Source organism: Odocoileus virginianus, chromosome 17 (assembly GCF_023699985.2).
Source record: "Odocoileus virginianus isolate 20LAN1187 ecotype Illinois chromosome 17, Ovbor_1.2, whole genome shotgun sequence".
Taxonomy (NCBI): domain Eukaryota; kingdom Metazoa; phylum Chordata; class Mammalia; order Artiodactyla; family Cervidae; genus Odocoileus; species Odocoileus virginianus.
Window position 1 is genome coordinate 34,323,042 of NC_069690.1, and position 24,720 is coordinate 34,347,761.

Genomic DNA, 24,720 nt, shown 5'->3' on the forward strand with positions numbered 1-24,720 from the left:
GAAATGTGTATTTCTCAATGTAAATAGGCGCATGACCACTACATGGGATTCTTCTGAATTTGGTTAGTAAGAATAATTTCCTTGAGCCTAATTAATTTGGGATGTTGGATGTGACCCAATTTCTAGATCTCCACAACCAAGGCCAGACTTTTAGTCATAGACCCCTCAAGCGACCAGGCCTCCCCCTCAACCTTTACATTAACTTCATTAGTGATCCATACAGATGAAGATTTCATAAACTCATTTACTGTACTTCAGTAAAATAAATTAGCTAATGATTCTATATGAGGCAGAAGAGAACAAGCTTGGCATTTTAATACCCAATTTAACATCTTAAAGACTAAGTATCTTAATACTTAAATAAACTTCTGTTTTCTGTTTTTCTTAATACTCAGTAACAGAAACTGGTAAACTTTCACTTTATGATCTTTATCCTACAACCATATCATGTCAAACTACACAAAGCAGTGCTTGGGAGGTGACTTTTTGTTAGACTGTTTTCCCATCTTACATTAATCCTCACAAATTCAGACATAATCTGTCTATCTCCATCTAGGTAAGCCAGGAGTGCTGTCCCCACAGCATTGTTTCATACAAAGCCTCTGAAGCATCATTATTTTCCAAAGCTTGGTGGAGGGTATTTTAGTAAATTCTGTAGCCTATTATTAAGCCTATTAGAACAACTACAGTGGTATAAAGTGAGGCAGTGGACCATGAGGTGGAGACCTAGATTCCATGTGCTAGTTTTTCCATCAACATGAAGTTATAAGACATCAGGTAAGTCACTTAATGCACCAACTCAAGTTTGTTTACCTATAAACTGATAGCAATATTTGAAAATTATAAATCATGAAGAACTGATTTGTATGAACTATGACACATGCAGCTGGAGCTAGTAATACTTTTATACAATCGACAAGCTGGCTATAGCTAGAAATGTGCTGCCAAATTTGCCGAACATGACCCCCACACACACTCCCATTACCTTAAGCATTTAAAAAAAATCCTTGTTTGATGTGATACACTCCACACACAGAAATAAATATATTTATAAGACCAGGTTAAAAAAATCTTGACACAGGATTTCTAAGACAAAAAAACAGCTAAAAGTGTCTGAATGCTTTTCTACATCATTATTTCACAGCTAGAGGATGATAAGTGTTTGTCAGAAGGATATTTTGAATCTTGTACTACTAAAGAAATCTCTCAGGGATGTAAAAATATATTCCAGTTCATTGTATATCTTTGTTACTAAAAGCAAAATCCAAATGTATTCATAACTACTAAAAATTGAAGCACCATTATTTAAAACATTTAAACTGTGGAAATTCTATAAAAATTAGTCTTAAACAGAACAAATCAGATAAAACTGTACACCAAGATCTCTAGTAACAGCGTATCTCATATTTAAAACAAGGGACTAGTTCAGAGTCAATAACTTTATTAAAAAAAGATTAATACTAAAACTTTTCAATGACAAAGAGACAAATCTGTAACAGAAAGTCGGAGATACTTTATTTTCACTTCTAAATCCAAAGGCTAGGTATAGCAGAGTTGTAAAAATGGAATCCCACTTAGTCTGATTCACACAAATATTAACGTTTAATCTCATTTTCAAAGTCCCAAGAATGAAAACTTGCAGTTAAACACTGAGCAAGCCACATGTTTAGGTAATATTTCTTAAAAAGTCTTAAAGAAAAAGATATGATACAAGACCTAAGTTTTCAGTGGCATATATATGCTATTAATACATGTTCTGAAATCTGATAGGTCACATCAGTCCTGAATTAATTTTTAATTAAAAAAAACAAACAAACTAACCGAGCTTTATACTTTTTCTATGCCACTATAGTTTTCTTTCACCTCATTTTAATGTCGATCTTCACTTTATGCCGTTTTCAGTTTTCTTCCAAAAATCTTCCAACAGTATTCCTACAAAGCAAAATTTGCGGAAAAATGATAATTAGACAACATGTATAAGGCAAATTTTCATGACTAAGTGGCCCAGTCACTAGCTGCTAATTAATATATGTATATGGAATGTTTGTATTCTTTTCAATTATCAAGGCATCAGTGTGGTTTTTTAAAACCATGTGCCTGTGTATGCTTGCCTCTATGTGAATGGCTCACACAAATATAACACTATATTGCTATCCTAGAAAAGGAAGGTCATCAACAATTCAACTAATTGGTACTTCCTTTCATTAGGAATATTGAATCCCATGCCACTAGCCCAAAGAATGAACAGTTTACAGGTTTCAAGAACCCTCAAAAAGACTGACTTTTAATAGTTCTTTAAAAACCCAAATTCATTCTACATGGTTCATCAGTTCTTTGTGTTTCTGTTTAAAGGTGTCTGTCCTTGCTATTCACTGCTGCTTTAAATGTATCAGCCAGTGATTATTCCTAATATACCTATGGCTGACTGCAAATTCTCCTACACAGTAGGAAATATTAAATACAACATACCTCTTAAAGACTTGAGAATTGCATTGAATGTAACAAGGCGAATAATATGAAGTGTTTATTGTATTTAAAATTCTTTAAAGATATCTAATTCTGGGCACCACTGCATCCCTACACACAGTTGAAAAAAAATTCCATTCTGTTAACATCTGATTTATAAGTTTTCACGCAATACACAAAAAACCCCTCTGTGCTTCTTGTAAAGAACAAAAAGATACACAACAGTTAAGCGTAAAGATCACAGGCAATAGCATTCAAACATGGATGTGGGTAGAGAAAGGAGTACCTGGCATGAGTACCTGCTTAGTTTGACTGAATCCTTGATTTTTAATTTGGCTTTTCATGGGCCGCTCACAACACCAACGCTGTGTGAGGTATGGTAGTCAGCTGCAATAATTCATAAACCCTACACTTCCATCAATCCAATGCTACTGGCTCTCGAGTTACAGAACAAACTGCATTAGAATGCAAGGCAATAAAGCAAAAAACTAGAAACATCCTTGACAAAGAAATACTAGCAGTTTAATTAAAACAAAGTAGTCCAACATGTGCCTCAGAAATATTTAAGTTTTAAAGCATATGTCTCTGCCAATGTACCAACACAAGATGGACTTAATACCAAAAAGAAAAAAAATAAAAAACAGTTCAACCTTTTTATTAAAAAAAAGAAAAAAAACAAGAAATGACAGCAAAATCCCTAAAAAAAGGATAATTAACTTTTCAATGGCGACTATATTACAAACGTGGGCAATAATTTGCAAAGAGGCACACTAACGGGGGGCACGAGTCTGCTACAAAATAGCTGAGACAAAACAATGTACCTCAAAATGTTTTGCAGGACTACACTGTCTTTTCCTTCAGAAGATGCTTTTGTATGTCTTCTTACTCGGCTTAGTTCCATCTTCATCTGTGCATACTTACGCTGCACTGTCAAACAGTAACAAAAAGCCCTAATCAAAGTGAGAAACAATACACTTACCTCTGTCTGATCTGAGGTCTTATCAGATCAGTTTTAATTGGACTGAGTGTCACCTTCAGATTTAATGTCTTCACTGGTCCCATTGACCTCATTCTTAGTATCACTTTCCTTTGAGTCAGTGTTTGTGTCTTCACTCTGCTTTTCTCGACTACTGGACTTCACACTACTTTTTTTATCATCAGATCCCCTCTTTTCTGCCATAAAAGAAGACATTGATCATGGATTTTAAAGTAAAATACAAAACATATATGACACGTTGAAAAGTGAAAACAATTTAGAGATGAAAAGACAATCATTTCCTACAGACTTCAAGTAACACAGTTTGATAAATCTATCAAAGGGATAAAATTTGCAATTTATAAAGGAGGGAGAGGGCAGGACAGGGAATTACAGAAAGCAAAAGGTAAAAATAGTGGGCAAATTCTCTCAAACTGGTGATATGCACAGGCAACACCAAATCACTGCAGAATCTAAAAGTTAAGTAAATTTCATTTGGAGTAAAGACCATCAAAAGGCAAAGGGAAAGGCAAGAAAGATAGTACAAAAAACTGTGTTCAAATGAACTAAGTTAAAAGGTAAAAACAGTAACTGCAAAAGGTGAACACTTATAGGCATGCTTCTGCAACTATATATTTTTAAATGCAAAAGATGACTTATACCTATAATATATTTGAAGACCCAAGAGGGACAACACCAATCAAAGTGGATCTTAAATCCCATTTCAATTACTGAAATTTTGTGCTTCACTAAGTAACACATACGCCATCTCAAAATTATTTTTTCCAAAGACAGAAATAAAAATTCACCTCAGCTGCAAATAAAGGGTGAAAAAAGGTCAAATTTTCCTTCTGTTTTCTTTGGAATGGTCAAACTATAGACTAGAGGCAAAAAGTGGTACATGGAGCAAGTTATGTTCTAGCTTTGTCAGTTCCAAGTACTGCCTAACAAAAGATTTCTACAGAAAATTTTAAAGCAAACTACAAACCTGGAAAAATCATCTTTCTCTTTAAAACTAAGCATAGCTAGTCTAACAGAATAGATGATAAGACAGAAAGATGTTTTAAGAGAAGCGGAACCCTCTACAGATTCTAGACAAAGTTGTTAAGACGCAACATCAAATAACTGGGAGAGGGATGGTAACAAAAAAGTATGTTTATGGGGGTGTTGGGGGGCACTCACTCAAAGAACATTAAGAATTGAAGATCTTATGTGAAGGAATATATTCAGTCCATAACACTTGCCAAATTCACAAAGCAATGTCCAAGTAGCTGACTGCAGGACTTGCTTCATGTCTTGTCTGTTCACTTAGGAGAACTGTGCCAGTACAGTGTGCTCTAACTGACCTTGTGGGAAAGTCCTCCCTTTGTGCCTTATGGGCTTCTCCGGTGCACAGGTAGCTTCAATGAGGAAGAGTCGTCTTGTTGCCCCGTAGAGGACTAGTAGTCAGTCCAATAATCTTATCTTCTGCCCTATATAAATATGGTAGATCTTAATAGTCCTAAGGACATCCACAAAGTGTGGTGGACTTCAGGGCTATGGATTAAAAAAGGAACCTCTCTTGACAAAAGAGAGCACCCTAAACTGGTTGGTGTTAACAAAGATAGTTTTGTGCAAGAAACCACTTTTTGTTTGTGGAGTGAGATGAAGTGCTTTCATTACAGCATGTGGGCTCCCTCTTACTCACTGTCATTTCCAATGTTCACTACTACTCATATCTGACCTCAAAGTTCAGGCCTTCAGTTATATATATAAGAATGGCTAACTGGCCACATGGTTATTTGAAAAAATCAATAAATTATGTCACTTTTAAAAGAGATCCCAACATTTAAAATAAATCTACAATGGCAAACCCAATCTTTCAAGATAGACCAGAGGCAGAGTTTTCCCTGAATCAAGTCTTCACTCCTTCCTCCACATCTCACCAGGAAAACCCATTTGTCCATAATCTAAACACAATGCAGTTTATGTAAACAAGTCTGATTATATTCTATGATGTCATCATTGTAATAAGGATCATAGCTTGGCAATTCATCCTCTCTGCTCTCTCCAAAAATTACACAAACTGTTTAAGTCAGGCCAGTGCAATTTATAGCTCAATTTTGATCCTAAATAGTTATAAAAGCTGCCTAGTTTCTGTCCCTGAGAACTAATCCAAGTATTTTAAGTGACACAAATGAAGATACAGTGAAGAGCTTTAATTCTCAAAGTGATTACTTTTATCTCTGACAAGAGATATATCTGGTTGTTGAGGGCTGACCCCCCAAATACATTATACAGAAAGTCTTGCCAAAAGGCTGAGTGAAGCTTACTTAAAAACTAATAGAAGTCAGTTAATTCTTGGTATCAATTGCCTTTTGAATCACAAAAATAACTTCTGAACTTAAATGGCAGATACTAAAGCTCATGGAAGTTTTAAAAATCACCATTTCCTACTTTTTAACATTTGCTCCATGTTCTAGAAAAAGCCAATATATCTAAATATTTTAAAAAGAAAAGGTGCACTTATTTGAGGAAAAATAAAAGCTGAAGAAAGAAGGGAAAAAAAAGATAATCCATTGTTTGTGCTGGTTTCCTAACTCAACTCAGTTAACCCCACAAAAACCAGACTAGTTTCATAAAAGAAAATAATGAGTATCATATACAGGTCTAATATAATAAATCCATACATAAGCACACATGTTGGTGATCAAACATGGACACAGACAGGCAGAACAGGATGGAATAAGCAGAGCCAAGAAAATTAGAAATAAGCCCTTTCTCTCATTACTGAAAACCATGCAAAGCAGAATAGCCCAGTCCAAAAAAAAAAAAAACAGGTGTACAAAGAATCTGAAGAATATGCAGAAATGGGACCCTAATGATTAAAAGAATTATCGTTCATCGTTCAATGAAGGCTAAGTTGAAAGATGAAAATGTGAAAACATGCCAAAGAGAAAATGAAAAGTCGATTAACAGTGCAGTCAACCAGCTATTGGGATGCCACAGAAAATCAAAGGAAAAAATAGATGGGAAAAAGCATGTTTCAATAAAAAAAGGGGCACACTGGGGGGGAGGGGGCATGGCACGCACATATAAGGCATTCAACTTATGCAAACTCAGAAGTACTGTAAATGCTGTACTTGAAGACCAATGCAATACCGTACATTTACTCTTCAAAATATTATGGAACACTGCAGCAAGTGTTGTCAAAAAAAATAATAAAAAATGTTGCAGTAACCAAGAATTCTATAGCCTAATAATCCTAACAGGTAATGCAATACTTGGAAAAATCTAAATGATACGCCTTGAAGATATAATTGAAATATGCAGCTTTAACATGTTCTAAGAAAACACAAGGTCAACTGTCATTCTCATAAATCAGCAGGAGAAGGGACAATAAAGACTTGTCTCCTATTGAATGGGGTTCATCGAAAGTAAAAATAAATATAGCCTGAAGTGGAACTCTGCTTGTGTCTAAAGAAAAGTGAGTTAGTGAGGAGACAAAGTGAAAATGGCCCCTTAAAGAATCAAATTCTCACAAAAACTAACCTTTCTCCTTTGATTTTCTATCTTGTTCTCTGTCTCGACTTTTGCTCCGGTGCTTATATGACTTTCGATCTCGGCTTTTTGATCTTCTTCGATCCCGACTACGAGATCTATGCTTTCTTTCTGATCTATCATGGCTTCTGCTTCTTCGTCGATCTCTACTTCTTAAATAATTTGAAACAAAAGGAGAGCAACTTCAGCTGATATTACAGTGACAAAAAACCTTGAAGAATTACATACTGTTATTTAAAGCAAAAATCACTCTTAAAGGCAAATGAACACAATCTACTATTAAAACACATTTATATAAGAAACCTTAAGAACTGAAAATTGAAACTCCTTAACTTCAATTTTTCAAATAGGTAATCCTACCCAAAATAATTTATGATTTAAATGTCTTATAATCAATAAGAGAAGCACTCATCCATTATACTAACTCCCTAATGAGACTGCATCAAATCTCCTTAGGCGGCCTAAAAGTAGCAGTGAAGTTGCCTACAAGATGAACTGGTTCAATGAGTCAACTTTCATCCGCCCAAGTGCTTAATGAGACTTAAGAGGGTCCCAAGTACCAAGTAATTCACCAGTAATTACTATTATTTCATGCACACTCACTATGGTGGCTCAGACACTAGGTAAAGAATTCACCTGCAATGCAGGAGACCCAGTTCAATCCCTGGGTCAGAAAGATCCCCTTGAGGAGGAAATGGCAACTGACTCCAAGTATTCTTTCCTGGAGAATTCCATGGACAGAGGAGCCTGGCAGGCTACAGTCCACAGGGTCTCAAAGGGTCGGATACAACTCAGCAATTAACACTTTCACTATATGCCTGGCACTGTCTTATGTGTTCAATATACCTGCTTCGCCTTCTCTCTCTACTTCGTGATCTTTTGTGGTCCCGAGACCTGCTGCATCTTCGGTCAGAAGTTCGGCTTGAATGCCGACTTCTTGATCGACTCCTCTTTCTTCTTTCTCTGTCTCGAGCTCTTTCTTTTTCTCTTTCTTCCTCTTCTCTTCGTCTTTTCCTCTCTCTCTCTTCTCTTTCCCTCTCCCTTTCTTTTTCTCTTTCTTCTCGTTCTTGCTTCTCCTTTTTTAAACGCTCATCACGATCAGGTTCTTCAGTTCTTTTTCTTAATTTTTCCTAAGGAAATCAAATTTGTTTTTTTAAGAACTAAATAACCTTAATGACATGTCATACAGCTGCCTAACATGAATCAACTGTAGACCAACTTATGAAATTTGATACCCTAAAAGTGAAATGGAGAAATCTTAACACCATGTATGTATAGAAGATATTTGACTAAACCCTCAGGAATATTCCTTCTCCCAAATTCCTGACACTACAGAGCAAAGAAAATAAAGCACTTTGCTAATCTGATAAATAGCTAAATATTATAGGAATTATCACTACTTCAAATAACACAGCAAAAATATCAATTAGAGTTTTAAATCTATACAATCAATTCTTAACCACACTAATATAAAGTACTAGGTATAGCTAAAATATATGCTTAAGAAACTTACTTTTAATTCTTCTACAGTAGCTTTAATTTTGGCATAGCCCATGTGCTGTTTTCCCATCAAATGATCATCTACCCGGGACTGGGCATCTCCCACTATCAAAAAGGCTCCACACACTTCACAAACTTCCATTTGCTTTTCTTGGGCAGCAAAACTTTCAATTGTCTGAAACGATAAATCAGTTATTATAAAATGTCTGATCAAGAGAGAACAAACAAATCCCCCTCAAAAATATTTATAACATTTAGAAAAGATTTTTAATTTTGTGAACTGCTACTTTCCATTTCCCCAAAAACATACTACTTAGCAGCAACTTTTAGACAGGGGAAGCATGACAACAGCAATCAACTTTCCAAGAAGTATTAAGATCCCATCCCTCAATTATAACCCTTGAACTACCCATATCACTTCGAAAAAGTTAATCTACCTTTCAGAAAGCTACCTATTTTAGTCTGAATTCATTTCCAGCTTGGTTCAAAAGGTTAAAGATGTGGACTCCTTATTAAAAATGTTTTTTGGGACTTCCCTGGTAGCGCAGTAGATAGGAATCTGCCTGCCAGTGAAGGGGACACAGGTCTGATCCCTGGTTTCTGGGAAGATTCCACATGCCTCAGAGCAACTAAGCCCATAAGTACCAACTACTGAGCCTGCGCTCCACAGCCTGTAAGCCACAACTACTGAGACTGTGTCCTACAACTACTAAAGCCTGCAAGCTCTAGGTAAGGCCCTCGAGTTGCAGCTAAAGACCCCTGTGCCTCAACTACTGAAATCTATGAGCTTATTTCCACTTTCTGCAACTAGAGAAAGCCCAAGTACAGCAATGAAGACCCAGAAAAACCAAAAATAATAAAAATAAGTAATAAAAAAAGTTCTTCAAAATCATTAAGGAATTGAACTCACTGCATATAATCTGAACATACCCTTTTAATATTTGGAACCAATGTTCAATTATATTTTACCATCAATATCCAAAACATGTATATTGTATCATCTAATTGAAAGTTAAGTAAGTAGGAGGTACTATTAAGAATATATCGACTTTGTAATAAAGTAATTTGATTAGTAACAAAACAAAACAAAAAAAACACCAAAACCTAAGCCCAACCAAAATACTTAACTATGTAAGGCATAGGTTACCAAGCCAGCAGCTAGAGGCGTTTTTGCAAAGTTTTATTAAAACAAAATTATAGACATTTGTTTACACATTGTCTAAAGCTATTTTGTAACATAAATGTAAAAACAGAGCTTTTATTACAATTCTTATGACCTGAAATCATAAATACTACGTGACCCTTTAAAATAAAAGTTTGGTGACATTAGAAAATTGTTCGTAAATAGGAACAGATCCTAGCAATACACAGCTAACAGCATGGTTATACCAAAATGGGGCTGCTACTCACCGAAGTTGTGGACCTAAGCAACTCTCTCTCTTCTTTTAACTGTTCAACTAATTTCATCATTCCCTGGGCTTCTTCTACTTTTCCTTCAGATCCTAATTCTTCAATCTGAGAGGAATTCAAAAAGCAGTCAGGATATCTTTCTAACCACACTGTCCTAGTATTTTTTTTACCCTCCAGCTTCACTAGCATATAGAAGTTGTTTGGGGCCTGTCTTGTTTAGTGAAGCCTCTTTGGTGTGATTTACCCTTAATCGGTTTTTTTCCCCACAGCATTAACTATGTCACTTGACAGGAAGCACACAGACAACCTCCAGGGTAGACTGGATCCTAGACGAACCCACCGCGTCTCCCACTGTCTCTATGATGCATCTCCTCCCAAAGCGACCGCCAGTCTGTTCTCTGTCACTATAAATCAGTCTGCATTTTCTAGAATTGTTTTTAAATGGAACCACGTACTCTATTCCTTCTGTGAGGCTCTGGCCTCTTTCACTCAATCTAGTATCTTAAGATTCATCAATCTTATTACAAATAGTTAATTCCTTTGTATCACTGTGAACTATCACACTGTATAGATACATCACAATTTGTTTACCCATTAACCTACTGACAGACATTTGTTTCTAGGTTTGTCTGGGGGTTTTTTTTTTGGCACTTATTATGAATAAAGCCTCTATAAACACTGGTATACAACTCTGTGTAAACATATGCTTTCATCTTTTAGATTAATATCTAGCAGTGGAATAGCTCATGGTGCATCTCTTGACCTTTGAAGAAAGACACTCTTTTCTAAAGTGCCTGCATCATTTTAAATAACCCCAACAGAGTAAAATAATTTGTTTGCCCAGATCTTCACTAATACTTGATACTGTCGGTCTTTTTAATTTTAGCAATTCTAGTAGGAGTTCCAATTCTTACCTGCTGCAGGAGTACATCAATTTTATCTGTTAGAACCTGAATTTTTTCTTCATTTTTGCCTGTTGGACCAGCTGCCTGATGAAGACAATAGAATGTGTATTATCAACAACTAAAATACAAAAATAAACATTTAAATTTCCATATACCATACTTGCTATTCATATTTAATAATTGAAATGCTAAACCACAAGGACAGTAACTCAATTATCTCAATTTTTGTTAATCAGTTGCATATTTTGTCAGTTACTGATATTTAAGACAAAAAAATTCCGATTAGCAAAATATTCATTTACTAATAAAGATTGGAAAAAAAAACCCTTTTTAAGTTTTTATGTCATTTTAAAACATATAAAGCAATTACTGAACTTGAGCCCAAGTTTCAATACTAGGGAAATCTCTGAGTTTCCAGAGGAAAGGACACTTTAAAAAGATAGTAAATTAAACCATACTCACCCCAGAAGACTGCTGGTTTTGAGACAATGCCAAACGAGCATGGCCTCGTCTAATTCTACGTTCTACTTCTGCCAGTAAACTCTGTAAGTATCGCAAAAAATCTCTCTCATAGCCAACTTTCATAAAACGAGAACTCTTCTCATACCTAATAAAACAAAAATAAATTATTTTCTTTCCAATTCTTTGTCCATTTACAACTCTCATATTCTATCTTCACTAATCTCATGAACTACTGCATTCAGACCGAAGAGTAGGGAATTCCCAGGCCAACTGTTAGGACTCCCTGCTTTCCACTGCTGTAGGCCTGGGTTCCTCATCTGGGAACTAAGATCCTATAAGCCCCGTGGCATGCCAAAAAAAGATTAAAAAAAAAAAGAAAAGAAAAAAATCTCTGAAGTGTAAACCACGCACACACATAAGAAGTGAATTTCCAATTGTCCCTCATCCTGGTAAAGAAGGTAGCATTCAACAGTGTATCAAGAGCACAGATGTTACAATTGGGCAAATCTAGGTGAACACTATACTGGATTTGTGACCCTGGCTCCAGGACGAGTTTCATTTATAAAATTATGTCTGTTAAAAGACAAATGTGAAACGGGAAAAAAAAAAAAAAAAACACGCAGGTGAATTCTCTGGAGGTCCAGTGGTTAGGACTCAGTGTTTTCACTGTCATGGCCTGGGTCCAATTTCTGGCCAAGGAGTTAAGATCATACAAGCTGGGAAGAGCAGCCAAAAAATAATAATAATAAACTAAAAAATAAAAACTGGAGGAGGGCATGGCAACCCACTCCAGTAATCTTGCCCAGAGGAGCCTGGTGGGCTACAGTCCATAGGGTCGCAAAGAGTCAAGACATGATTGAAGTGCCTTAGCAAAAAATTTTTTAAAAAGGTGGGATATAGGGGAAAAAAAAAAGCTTAGGCTTATTCTTGGCATATAGTATGAACTCATATGGTGATGCTACATATAGCTGTATCACTTTCTACGACCCCCAACTAATGAGTAGGACCTCGACATGACATTCATTTTACATAAATTCCAATTATTTCTTCAATCCTTGTCCCCTTTAAAGCAAATAAAGACTGGGGGTGGGGATGATCCCAAAAAAGGTAACTTACTGTTTTCGTAGATTTTCATCATGAATTTTTTCACATGGTCCTAAAACAACAAGAAATATGAATGTATTCAATATAATATTGAAATTAACTTTTCTCTTGCCAAAACAAAGGAAGTTATTTTTAAAAAAAAAAAAGGAAAGAAGATCCATTTAATCACTGAGTAGTCTGCAGACACCTAAATTGAGCCTGCTAAATCATGAAGCAACATGCCCGAGTACACACATGAAAATTGTTCTCCTTAGCTTTCAAGATGTACTATATGGTAAAAGAAGAGAGGGAGTAGGAGGGATGAAAAAATTATTCCTTACTGCCAAGAAGTAAGCTAGGATGATGGCAGACCTTTGGTCTGAACCACCACTGACATTTTATTAGAGTCTCTGTAAATATTGTAAGACTAACACCCTAGTCCTACCTCTTACCATCTCCAAAAGGCAATCAATTTTAACCCTTTTAGCTTTATCTTCTGGAATTTGCCTCCATATTTCTAAATTCTATGCTTATTTTGTTTTTTCTTGGTTTATCTTAGGCATGAAAAATTAAGTTTAAATGAACATTCAGTGTTTATATTTTGATGCCATGTCCTATTAACTCCTGCTTTAAGCAAAAAGGGCATTATGATAACACTTTTGATACACTTACTGGAATTTTTTTCTTCAGTTCAATCTCTTGTATGTTCTAGTTCCAAATTCACTCCAGACACTAACTCAGCTATAGGAACTAGCTCAATAATAATCTCCCTCAAGATTCAAAATATATCAGATAATCAAATCAGCTTTCTTTTCTTCCATGAGCTGCTTCAATCTGAGCTACTTTTTTCCCCCTAAGCTCACTAGTAGAGTTGTCATCCTTTGAAAGTCATTTTCTGGTCTGTACTAGATACACTTTACTGGATCTCTTATTTTTTTCCTTCTTGGTTTACACCAATGAGTTTCCACAGAAAAGATTCCTGGTAGATAATGTTGTTGAGACCATGCATGCCTGAAAATATCTTTTTTCAAACTCATATTTTGCTGTTTGGCTACACAGCTAACCTATGTAAAAACATTTTACCATTCAGAATCCCGAGGATGTTTCTCCAGTGTCTTCAAGCTTCCAGTGTTGTTACTGACAAGTCAGGACATTCTGATTGATAATCTTGTGTGCCCCACCCCACCCCTGGTGTTCTGGAATTTCACAATGATGCGCTTTGGTATGGATCTTTTTATCATTTGCTATGCTGAGTTCTAGAAGGATTCCACTCCATCTAGAGAGTAAAATCCTTCAATAATGCAATCTTAAGATTTTTCTCTCTTCTGTTTTCTCTATCTAGAACTCTTAATTATCTATCACAGCACTGGACTGATAGAATTTTTTCAAATTTTAATTTTTTCTCAAACATACCACAATTTTATCCTCAAAACTTCCCACTGATGTTCATATTTCTCCAATTCTAATTTCAAGAACTTTTAATTTTTTCAAAACTTTTCTTTTTATATAGCATCCTATTCCTCCTGATATTTTCTCTTATTTCTCTGAGGATACTAAATTTAGTTACAGCTTTAAAAATTTCTTTCTTCTGTTTTCTCCCATTATCCACCATATTCCACTAAATTCTTTTTTTTTTTGTTGGTTTTGGTTAATCTTTTATGTTTGAAGGTTTTCTTCAAATAGCAATCCTTGGCTGGCCAAACACTTCCAAAATCTGACTTGAAGCTGGTATGCACAGGCAGGGTTTGTCAACTAACAGGCTTTACCATAGGAAAATCAGGCAGCAAGACTTTCTTTTAGGAGATTCCCCAAGGGTCAGTACCTGTAGATCACTTCTCTGGAACTGTTCACTTTCTCTAAAGAATCCTCTTCTCTTCTGCCTGGGGAAAAAACATCTGGCTGTATCCTTCTAGGAACAGGGCAGAGGAAGGGAATGGGAAAACCTCACTATTAAGAAAACAGACTCATTTAATCTCTCTTACAGTCTCATTTTTATTCATCACTGCCCTGTCCTATACCTGTAAATCCCAATACCTAGATATATCCAGCCATAAAGTGCTCTTTATGACTTAGAGCAAGCATTGTGCTTAACGAATTTAATTTCCATTTTATGTTTCTAGAATGATACTAGTTATGTACCATCCTGGAGAGAAAATGGTCGATTTTTTTTGCATTTTGTGGTTCATTTAGCCCAATTTCTTCAGAACATAACCCGCTAGTCTCCAGTGCTGTAGGCATGGAAGACAGAATTACCTGATGCACAGGTCAGACCACCCAGACTAGTGCTTCTCAACATGGGGCATTTTTGCCCCCAGGGATATCTAGAAGTGCCTGGAGGCATTTTTGGCTGTCAAAATTGGGAGATTTTTACTGACATCTACTCCATAGAGGCCAAGGATGCTGCTAAGCATCCTACAACCCACAGGAGACCCTCCCACCTCCCCAAACACAGAATTTTCCAGGTCAAACTGTCTAATGTCAAGGTTGAGAAACCCTGAACTAGACTGATCTTTGGTTTTCAGCCCCATAATTCAACTCTGCCTTCTATGGTACCTGATGCCTTCAAATCCTGAGCCTGTCCAGGGTTCTGCTGATCAAACTCTTGCTTCTGTTTAATATCCCCTTCTGCAGGCTTTTAGGATACAGGTTTCTCTGCTATTCTTCCATCCACTTGTCATCTTCCAAAAATTTGTTGACATCTCTAATGTTATCTCGTCTTCCGTTTACACCTTTTTTGTTTTTAAATTTTCATTTTAGTGGAGGGGGTTTCAGGAGGGAATGGAAATACATATGTAGATTCAAATAAGCCACCATGTTTAATCAGACTGGCATTTGTTAATACATTTTTTAAAAAGCCAGGAAAGAAATTATCAACACCTTTAACAGAAAACTTCTTTCCAAAATTATAAAGTATCACTTTCTCTATAATCATAAATGCAATAAAAATTATAGAAAATTTACTTACCAAGATCAGAACGCGTGTTTGTGAACAATTCCGCAGGACAAAAACCACAGAGGTAATATTTACAAACCTAGTGAAAAAAACAAAGGTAACTTAACTTTTTGAAATTGATCAGTTTTAAAACTATGCCAGAAAAGAATGCCAAATAACCATTTTCTCATTTCATGATCTACATCTTTCAACCAAGTAACTTTAAGAACAATTTCATTTGTTAAGTCATTTAGTTAGGCAAATTAACGACTTTCAGACTCCTGGATTTCAGTATAAGAAAGGCAAGACTGACAGTTGAGAGCATTTTCAATTTCTACCATAATAGAAATCACTGCCTTACTCCCTAGAAAAAACAAATTTTGGATAAAGACATCCAGAATAAAGGTAATTTTTTTTATTTAAAAAAACAAACAAAAAACAAAACACTGCATTGTTTTGTTTTAACTTTGTTAAAGATTTACACACAAGATTTGGAAATCACTGCCTAAATTCCAAATAACACTCATTTAAAGCGATCTGGTTCAGTATCTTGTAACAGGCCCTAAGGTGTCCTGGGTATTTTCACACATGCCAGCACTGAGTGACTTCTAAGGTATGAGGAAGAATTATTAACATGAGACCAATTTTCAATTCTCTCGCATTGGTACTTTTGTAACTCCTTCAGATATATTCTGAGACTGTTCTATCCTAAATTTAATTTTGTAACACTGCAAACCAAAATCTGTTAAGCAAAATTCCAAAATATCTCCATATAATCCTTCAGTGCTATTGGGTAAATTATCAATGTACAAGTATAACACAGAAAAGGTCTACTAAACTTAGGATTGAATGAGTTTTTTTGAGACATTTAGAACTGGATGTTGAATTTAAAATACTGTTTTTTGCTTCAAAGATCAATTGTTTTACACTTATTTGAAGCAGTGAGGTTCCATAAGCTATGTCCAGAAGAACTAAGGTCATAAAGAACAACCAGATTCAAAAATCATGTCTAAACAACAGATTTAGCTTTATATCAATATTAATGCTGTTACATGTAGCCATATGTCATAGTATCTTTGTACCACTTTCTTTCGGAAATTCTCCTAATACTTTAAATTATTAAAAAGGCTCAGTATGACCACAAGTAACACGTTGGCGAGGATGTGGAGAAAAGGGAACCCCTGGTACACTGCTGGTAGAAATGTAAATTGGTGCAGCCACCCTGAAAAAAATCACATGGAAGTTCCTCAAAACACTAAAAATAAAGCTACTATATTTAATCCAGCAATTTCACTTCAGAGTATACATCCAAAGAAAATGAAAACAGTAATTCACATCAATGTTCACAGCAGCATTATTTACAATAGCCAAGAAAGAAGGAAAGCATCCTCAATGTCCATCAACACATGGATGGATTAAGAAAATGAGGTAAATATACATGCTGGAACAATAATCAGCCATGAAAAATAATGGAAATTTGCCATTCACAACAACACAGATAGATCTGGAGGGAATTATACTTAGTGAAATAAGCCAAACAGAGGCAAAACACTGTATGTATTTGAGGTATCTAGAAAAATAAATAAAATTAGTGAAAATAACAACAACAAAACAGACTCTGCAATGTAGAGAACCAGTGGCGAGAGGGAAGAGGCGGGGCAAATAGGGGTAGGTATTAAGAGGCACAGACTATGATATGTAAGAATATAAGTTAAATAAGCTACAAAGAAGTACTGCTCAGGGAATACAGCTGATGCTTTATAGTAACTATGTTTGTGCTCAATCGCTTCAAGTTGTGTCCAACTCTTTATAACCCTATGGAATCCACCAGGCTCCTCTGTCCATGGGACTCTCCAGCCAAGAATACTGCAGTAGGTTGCCATGGCCTCCTCCAGGAGATCTTCCCAACCCAGGGATCAAACTCCTGCACTGCAGGCGGATTCCTTATCCACTGAGCTACCTGGGAAGCCCCTAAAGGTAACTACTGGGAAGCCCCTAAAGGTAACTATAAATAGAGTACAATCTTTAAAAATTGTAAATCACTATGTTGTATACCCCAAACTTATATCGATATATCAACTGTACCTCAACTTAAAAAGGGCTCTATATGTGCAGAAGACGGAAGTTTTTAAATGCTATATACTTTTCTAATTATTAAAAAGTCTGATTTGTTCATTTTTGCATCATTTTAAGTATCAGTACATGCGTCACTAGAAACAAATATGAATTTAGTCAGGAATGTCAGGTGGTAAAGCTTAACCTGGTTAAGTTTCTGAACTGCTTAGGTTCAGAAATGAATGACAACACATTCCAGGCATGAAAAGACAAACTCAGCAGAGTATGAAATAGGCAAGTGGAAATCGGTATGATTGGAGAATCAAAACAGTTTGATTTTTGGCTGCCACTTTTCAACTATGAAAAACTAAATCTGTAACTCTGCCTTGGTACTCTCAATACAAAAAAAAGGAGATAATAACTGTTTCATAGTGGGACTGTAAGTTTTAGTATGTTTACTGAGAAAGTGAAAGTGAAGTCTCTCAGTGTGTCTGACTCTTCGCGACCCCATGAACTGTAGCCTACCAGGCTTCTCCGTCCATGGGATTTTCCAGGCAAGAGTACTGGAGTGGGTTGCCATTCAGTCTTTTTTTAAAAATACCCATTACTTTCTTAAATATGTCTTCAGGCACTCAAGAAAATCAAAAAAGATATGCCAGCAGCTTTACCTGTCATTTAGTCCTATCACTACATCTGAGATGACATCAACCACATGATCTGCCTTGAAGGCATCTTCGGTTTAGTTCAGTCATATCCAACTCTGTGCAACCGCATAGACTGCAGTACGCCAGGCCTCCCTGTCCATCACCAACTCCCGGAGTTTACTCAAACTCATATGTCTATTGAGTTGGTGATGCCATCCAACCATCCCATCCTCTGTCGTCCCCTTCTCCTCCCACCTTCAATCTTAAATGAGTCAGCTCTTCACATCAGGTGGCCAAGTATTGGAGTTTCAAGAAGGCATGAGGCTACTTACAAAATACAGATTAAAACCTATTTTCCTAATTCTTTGTTCTGTGTGCTCTTACCCTCCAACTCTGCTTAAGATACTGCTGTAAAGAAATGGTACATGAAAACAACTGTTACTCTACTCAATAAACCCTAGCTACTTAAACTGCTTATTTTAACCTTTCCCAGAGATTGAGAATGTTTAACTAAAAATATTAACAGTCTTTTATTCAGCAAGTCTTTACTAAATGTCCATTGTGGACCTAACAATCTGATAACCAAAGGGGCTCAGAAGAGGGGGCGGCGGGAGCAGGGCAACGGCAGAATTTGTTGTTGCTGTTGTCCAGCTGCTAAGTAGTGTCCTACTCTTTGGGACCCCACGGACTGCAGCACGCCAGAACGACAATCACAACATAATTGTGATTCTCGTGATAAATTAAGGTAATAGCAAAGACCAGAAGAGTTCAGTATCAATAGCATACTTTTTACTACCACTTAAGAGAATGCAGATACAATCAATCTCAGGAATCTGACTAGAAAAACTTAATCGTGAGTTTCCATCACATTAAATGAAGTGGAAAATAAAAACAAAATCTGGCATTAGCTACACTGCTGGGAAGAGGAACACTCCAAACATTACTAGAGCTGTGGGACAACCTGGCAACATCCATCAAAATGTAAAATATGCACTTAACTTAGTCATTATCTTTCTAGGAACCTATCCTACAAGTGATTCAGTTATATGTACCAGAATGTTCATTGCAACTTGGTTGATAATTGTAAAAGAACTCGACATAATCTACATGAAATAAACTAAGGGACATTTACATGTACCTACAAGGACAGTCTCCACAGTATAAGTGAAAGTTATTAAATATATATTTATATGGGCTTCCCAGGAGGAACTAAAGACACCTCCTGTCAATGTAGGAGACATAAGAGATGGGGGTTTGATCCTTGGGTCAGGAAGATCCCCTGGAGAAAGGCATAGCAACCCACTCCAGTATTCTTGCCTGGAGAATCCCATGGAGGAGCCTGGTGGGCTATGGTCTCAAAGAATCAGACACAAGTGAAGCAACTTGGCATGCACACACGCATGTGTACTTATATAAGCCAAGTTGACTTTTGTAAAAAAAAAAAAAAAAAAAAAATCATTTTTAATGAGCCTAAATTGGAGGGAACATAAAACAGTAAAAATCAATTTTCTAATATAGTAATTAATCACAGTTCACTCTTTTTATTGCCTACACAAAGTTTTCATAAAATTTTAATCAATTTTCCACAGCAGCAGGGATAGTAAACATCTCTCTCCTGCTAAGCCTTCCATTACTTCCCAAAGTCATTTAGTCCCAACTTTTAACAAGGTTTATAAAAAAACATTCAGAACTCCCGTGGTGGCACAGAGGATAAGAATCTGCCTGCCAATGCAGGGAACACAGGTTTGATCCTTGGCTGGGGAAAACGCCACATGATGGGGAGCAACTAAACCCACGTGCCACAACCACTGAGCTTGCCTGCTGCAACTCCTGAAACCCAAGTGCCTAGAGCCTGTGCTCTGCACCAAGAGTGGTCCCCACTCGCCACAACTAGAGAAAGCCCATGCACAGCAACAAAGATTCACTGAAACCAAAAATAAAAAAAATTTTTAAGTGATACATTTTTGTAAAATAATCACAGGAACTTTCTAACTTATAAGAAATGGAAAATTAAACATATTTCATAAACAATGAAGCACTGTATACTAACTTAAGCTACTTTCTCCCCTTGTTAAGAAATCAGGAAAAAAAAAAAAGAAATCAGGTCTAATGAGACACTGAGAATTCCCTGGTTGTCCAGTTGTTAGGACTTCAAGCTTTCACTGCCTGAGGGCCTGGGTTCAATCCCTCATCTGGGAACCAAGATCCTGAAAGCTACAAGGGGCATCCAAAAAAAAAAAAAAGGTCTACAGTCTAATGAGACATGGTTTTCCAGAAGCAATCAACCAAAGATTGAGGAAATACCTTAATATTTTCAGTGTGATAATACTGTAGTTATTAAGTCCTCACATTTTAGACATGTCTTTAAAGCTGAAATGATAAAACTGCCTTAAAATAATGAAAGTAGGAGATACAGAGGAGTAATACTGGTCATATACTGATAATGTGTCTTACACACATGGATGCACAGAGTTCATTCCACTACTCACTTCTGTTTTCAAGTTTTGGAGAGAAAAGCAAACAGTAATTATATACACTACATAGAGACTGCTGGAAATTCCAAGAAGCCCAATGCTTACCCTGTACTATACAGTGAGGCAGGAAATGTCTACACTTATGACAGAAAAAACATTTTGATGACTATGGTTTAAAACTGTCTGACAAAACACTTGTAGATGTCATGCACTATCTATTACTAATTTTTTGCTTCTGATGCTTCTGGTTTCCTGCTCAGATTCTGAATACCTTTTTCAGATGTTAAAAAAAAAAAAAGCCACAAGTAAAAAATGTGGACAGTAAACTTAACTGTTTCTTCTTTTCCAAACAACTTTCAGTGTAAGTGATGGTATCTGTTAGCACTGGGAAGATTTTAGAAAAGAACATTTATTTCAATTCCCTTCATCAATGATTAATCGTTCACTGAACAGAGGGCATACATGAGTTTGATAAATGATGAACAAGGTCTCATTTTATATATCAGAATCAGAGTTAATGGTTAAAAAAAATTTCACTTTTGGGCTTCCCTGGTGGCTCAGTTGGTAAAGAGTCCGCCTACAATGCAGGAAACCTGGGTTCGATCCCTGGTTGGGAAGATCCCCTGGAGCATGGAACGACACACTTCCAGTATTCTGGCCTGGAGAATTCCATGAAATGTATAGCCCATGGGGTCACAAAAAGTCAGACACGACTGAGAGACTTTCACGACAAAATAAAATCCTCAATTTGAACTACAAAGTTCTTGCTATAAATTTAACAATAAAAGCTCCAGACCAGACGTTGATTACAATCCCCGACAATCTCAACTCCAGATTATCCAAAGGCTGCCAATGCCTTCTCTAACACTGAAATCGTCCCATGAGGACGCTAACTGAAAGGGGTGAACACCTTTCAGGCAGTTAAGGCAGGCAGTTAAAATCACATGCTTTCCTCATTACTCTGGTTGTTTAGGATTAATAAAGCAGAGGAAACAAATTGCTTTATGCAAAAATACTAATCTCAAGGAAATGTAAAATATTAATCAAAGAGGGAGGGAGGTGTGTCAATGAATCCTTGGAAGAGTATTAAAGCTAATGGCTTTAGTTGAAAACCAGTTTCTCTTAGATCAAAAGGTAACAATCTACAAAAGCTGGAAACACCTGTATAGTAAAGCACTTTCCCTGATAGTGGTTACTTACATACATCTTTACAAGTAAGTCAATAATTTGCATCACAGATACAGCCTTCACTTAAAAAATGAGTTTCCTCCAAGTGTTCCTAGTTCAACATTTAAAAACAGAGTACTGAGGAAGTGCGTCAGGAAGCAGTAGTTTACAAGTTTTAGAATGCATAAAGATGCCATTCAAAAAATGCAGATTTCAGGGGCCTTTCTGTAGACCGACAGAATCAGAATGGGGGGTGGGCACTGGTGAAGTTCATCTCTGCATTTAAAACAAATTCCACAGATTAGTCTAATACAGGTAATCTAGAAATTATTTTTAACAATGAAGTTTCCATTTCATTGTTAAACAAAAGGACCCCGCCCAGCTGAAATGGCTTTCCCCATCTAGTGAAAGTGTGGCAAAGAAAAATTTCCAGGTAGAACTGGAACGCAAAAATATTTGGGGGAATCCCCTGGCAGTCCAGTGGTTAGGACTCCGCTTTCACTGACAAGGCCTGGGTTTGATCCCTGGTCAGGGACTAAGGACTTCCCAGGTGGCTCAGATGGTAAAAGCATCTGCCTACAACGCAGGAGACCCGGGTTCTGTCCCTAGGTTGGGAAGATCCCCTGGAGAAGGAAATGGCAACCCACTCCAGTATTCTTGCCTGGAAAATCCCATGGACGGAGGAGCTTGGCAGGCTACAGTCCATGGGGTCGCAAATAGTCAGACACGACTGAACGACTTCACTTTTCACAGGGACTAAGATCCCACAAGCCACCCAGTGCAGACAACCCCCACTGCCACCAAAAAAGAAAAAACCCTTACAGTATATACTGTGGTTGGCCATTCCTCCAGGATTTTAGCAAACACCCAACAACTAACGCCAAGTGACCCAGAAGTGATGCCACAAGTTTCCGCAGCTTTATAAAACCCTACAATAATTCTAACTTATTTAGAAAAAGTCACATGCTACATTCCTGGTCTGTACCAACATCTTCTTGCAGACAGAAATCTGAACACCAGCAATTGACTTTTTCAAATCCCTGAATCCAAAATGAAATGTAATCTGTCATTAAAGGCATAAAATATTTTGACAAAAGCATCAAAAGTTTAAATCAGTGAGAAACACTGAAGAGGGGGGCTGCACCTGAAAGGAAAGCAGATTTATTATAACTGAGATGACATAAAACTTAAGTTGATTTTCTGAGAACTTCATCACTGCTAAGGTTATAAACCCATCGCCTCCCACGCAATGTGGCAATAAAATACCACCAGGGAAAAACGTTTTTCCACAGTTCTTGTTCAAAACCAATTAGGCAAACAGGCTGCTACAGCTGATGAGCACGCAATCAAAAGCAATTTTCTCTCTGTAATTCAAAATAGATAAACGTCCTATTTGCACATCAAGTCAAACAGAAAGTTCATCTTTTTCTTTTTGCAAAGCTTAGATCATTGAGTGAAGTGGCAAAAGAAAAAGTTATTTCATCATGACAAAGAAATGCCTAGAAACAGAAGGGTCAAGGCAAGCAACAAAGTTACTCTTATTTTTATTTTGAGGAGGAAAAACCAAAAATTCAAGGGAAAAAAGCTTTAAAAAGCTTCATCTCTAAAATTTGCTGTTCAGTCGCAAAGTCATGTCCGACTCTTCGCGAACCCATGGACTGCAGCACTCGACTTCTCTGTCCCTCACTAGCTCCCGGAGTTTTCTCAACTTCATGCCCATTGAGTCAGTGATATTATCGAACCATTTAACCCGTACAAAGAATTCTACTGTAACACTTCACACTACTTCAGAATCGGGAAGCACCCCACAGGTCTACTCAAACACTAGCAAAAGAAAAATTTTACTGTGACCAAAGCGTAAGTTTAAAATGAGTAAGCAACTTCTTAAAAAAAAAAAAAGGCATATTTAACAATTCCTTCATGTTTTGACTAGCAACCGTCTTTAAACTACCTTGTTGTTTGATTACAATCGCATGTGAAGTTAATTACACATCCATTCTTCAGGTAAGATCTAAAATAAACGTTACACACCATGTTCACAGAACAGAAAAGTGAACAAGACTACAAAGATTAGGTTTAGTTTCGCGATTTAACTTGACAAGATGTTAGGTGAGCCTCTCAAGTCTCATCTGTGAAATTGGGTTTATACTCATTTACCCTTACAGGGTTAAGAGGATCAAAGAGTTTCCTATGAAGAAAAAGCCTTGACAATTATCTACAAGAATGACTTACTAGACCGTACTGCTATCAAACAATATTTGTAAATCACGGAGAACCCTATCAAGACCTCTTTTAAAATTTTATTGCCCCATATAAGCGTCGAAAATGAAACATTTCTGAATATACTGCCACGATATGACGCTCAGCCAAATAACGGCCAAATTTGCCCTTTTCCCTATTTCACAGCTAGGTGAAAACTCCGAAACCTCTAGATGTACAAAAATACTCCTTCCTTTCCCGCGTTCCCCTGCCTCATTAAGCTGCTACTCAATTTTGCCAACAGTCTTCTTTTTTTCACTTTCTTGATACTTAAACAACAATAAATCATCCCTTAACCAAGGATCCAGGCAGACTCCTCCCTCCTAGGCTGTTCTCCCGATTCCCTCCAGCCACTGGGTCAGACACTTGACCCCGGGGCGGCCGGGCCCCAAACCTTGCCGAGGCCCCGGCGAGCCCCAGCCCGCGCCGTTCCCCTCCCCCATGGCGCCCAGGCACAGGCCCAAGGCCCGCGGGACTTACGCTCTCGTGGTCCCACCGCACGTTGCTGCGCTTCTCATCCGGGGCGAGGTTTCGGTCCCTGCCCATTAACTCATCCAACAATTGCGCAGCCGAAATCATGGTGCTTTCCTCGGGCGGCTGCTCCCACCAGCCCTGGCACCTGCCAAAGAAAACGCCTGCAACACAGTCGCGAACCTCTCAGGGTCCCTAGCAGGCCTAAATGCCTCCTCTAACCAGGAGCCGATAAGACAAAATGGCCGCCGCGCGGGCCCCTTCCCAGCATGCCGTTCGCGCGCGTGCGCCGGCGGGGACACACCCAGACCAGGGAGTTGAGAGCGGGCAGCTTCCGCCGGCCCGGGGGCGGAGCCTTCCGAGGCCGGGACTCCGC

At 37.3% G+C, this 24,720-nt stretch overlaps 1 protein-coding gene across 11 annotated transcripts; it reads right to left on the reverse strand.

Annotated features, from left to right (window-relative positions):
* Positions 1-1,491: 1,491 nt before the first annotated feature.
* Positions 1,492-24,599, reverse strand: LUC7L3 (LUC7 like 3 pre-mRNA splicing factor). Of its 11 annotated transcripts, none has more exons than XM_070479288.1 (13): positions 24,354-24,599; positions 15,308-15,374; positions 12,376-12,415; positions 11,260-11,404; positions 10,807-10,881; positions 9,893-9,997; positions 8,496-8,657; positions 7,829-8,112; positions 6,974-7,134; positions 3,499-3,639; positions 3,288-3,393; positions 2,766-2,831; positions 1,492-1,932 (listed from the first exon to the last, which is right to left on the reverse strand). In XM_070479288.1, exons 1-12 carry the CDS (start codon positions 24,450-24,452, stop codon positions 2,807-2,809), a joined length of 1,410 nt encoding a protein of 469 aa, XP_070335389.1. In that variant the 5' UTR covers positions 24,453-24,599; the 3' UTR covers positions 1,492-1,932; positions 2,766-2,806. The 11 variants fall into 11 exon arrangements, 8 of the variants coding, with proteins under 8 accessions (XP_070335389.1, XP_020769641.2, XP_020769639.2 ...); XM_020913982.2 differs by adding exons at positions 14,165-14,222; positions 14,896-15,071 and having other exon boundaries at positions 1,492-3,393; positions 24,354-24,369; XM_020913980.2 differs by adding exons at positions 14,165-14,251; positions 14,896-15,071 and having other exon boundaries at positions 1,492-3,393; positions 24,354-24,369.
* Positions 24,600-24,720: the final 121 nt, after the last annotated feature.